We start from the raw sequence: 1,198 nt of genomic DNA on the forward strand, positions 1-1,198 counted from the left end.
AAATTTGTCAAAAAGCATCTAACCCTGCTGTGCTCTGCTCTTTGTCGGGGGCAGTTAAAGAGGAAGGTGCTGAAGACGGGGACCCACATACTGTCCCCCAGCACTGTCAGGTACACCTCAGTGAACTCAAAGGCTGCTGGGTACTGATTCCACAGCTGCCACACACAGTCCAGGAACAGCAGGAACACAGGAGACTGCAGAAAGAAACAACATTAACAAGAAGAAGTGGGCCACACGTATGAATAACATATATATACGTGTATACATGTATAAATGAACAAACAAGATCCTGTAATCCAACTGCTATAAGCTGTACTACCTCCTCTTTGTCGTTCTTCTTCAGATGGTTGCAGCGGTCGAGGAACCGATGGCCAGCCATTACCCATTCCTTCTGGATCAGTCCCTGGAAGCCGTGCAGACTCCTGCAGTGAGGATCGCACATCAACTGCACCAGACAGGAAATCACACAACTCAGGTCCCGATCCTCTTTCTCTGTACACACACATATACAGAATGAAGAAGATCATTAATCACTTCACATAGGATTTACAAGATATTACATTTGAGATATTAGACTTCTCTACAACAGACAGCAGAACAATTAAAGGAATAGTTCATTCAAAAATCTGCTGAAAATGTACTCACCCTCAGGCCATCCAAGATATAGTACATTTTCTGAATTTATTTATTTATTTTGGGTGGGGGATGAACTATTCCTTTAAAGGAATATTTATTTGTAAAAGGGCTTTTTTTACCTAGGAGTATGACAGACACATGTCTGCTCTCCAGCATATAGACTACCTCTACTGCATGCCGCAGAAATGTCCTGTAAAAAAAATGCATACAACACAGATCTTAAAAGTGTACACAGCATCAACATCTACAGACAGATTTGTTGAGACCTAAATAAACACCTGAGAATGCACAAACTGAAATGCCTGTTGCCAACATTTCTGGCACAAGCTGAGACATCAAATATGCTGTTTGGTGACTACTGAGTGTTTCTCAATCATACCTGACATGCTCCATCCATCTTGAGCTTTCTAAGGATGACAGCCACTTCTCTTCAGACTCCTCAAAGGAATCTAGATATGCATATAAATACAGAGGCAAGCATAAGATGCATTAGAGCCAATGTAATTTCCACCTGGTATCAAGACGCTTTTTAAATGTGCCTCCTGTGTGACCACTTGTGCTC

At 42.0% G+C, this 1,198-nt stretch overlaps 1 protein-coding gene across 1 annotated transcript; it reads right to left on the minus strand.

Moving 5' to 3' along the window:
* Positions 1–16: 16 nt before the first annotated feature.
* LOC107580727 (myotubularin-related protein 10-like) lies at positions 17–1,131 on the minus strand (the record flags this gene model as incomplete). The annotated part of the gene is made up of 4 exons (XM_016266377.1): positions 1,016–1,131; positions 756–826; positions 320–492; positions 17–194 (listed from the first exon to the last, which is right to left on the minus strand). Coding segments are annotated over exons 1-4 (436 nt in total), but the record flags the coding sequence as incomplete, so codon positions are not given.
* Between the last annotated feature and the right edge of the window lie 67 nt (positions 1,132–1,198).

The sequence above is a fragment of the Sinocyclocheilus grahami genome, unplaced genomic scaffold (assembly GCF_001515645.1).
Source record: "Sinocyclocheilus grahami isolate Dianchi unplaced genomic scaffold, SAMN03320097.WGS_v1.1 scaffold41611.1, whole genome shotgun sequence".
Classification (NCBI taxonomy): Eukaryota; Metazoa; Chordata; class Actinopteri; order Cypriniformes; family Cyprinidae; genus Sinocyclocheilus; species Sinocyclocheilus grahami.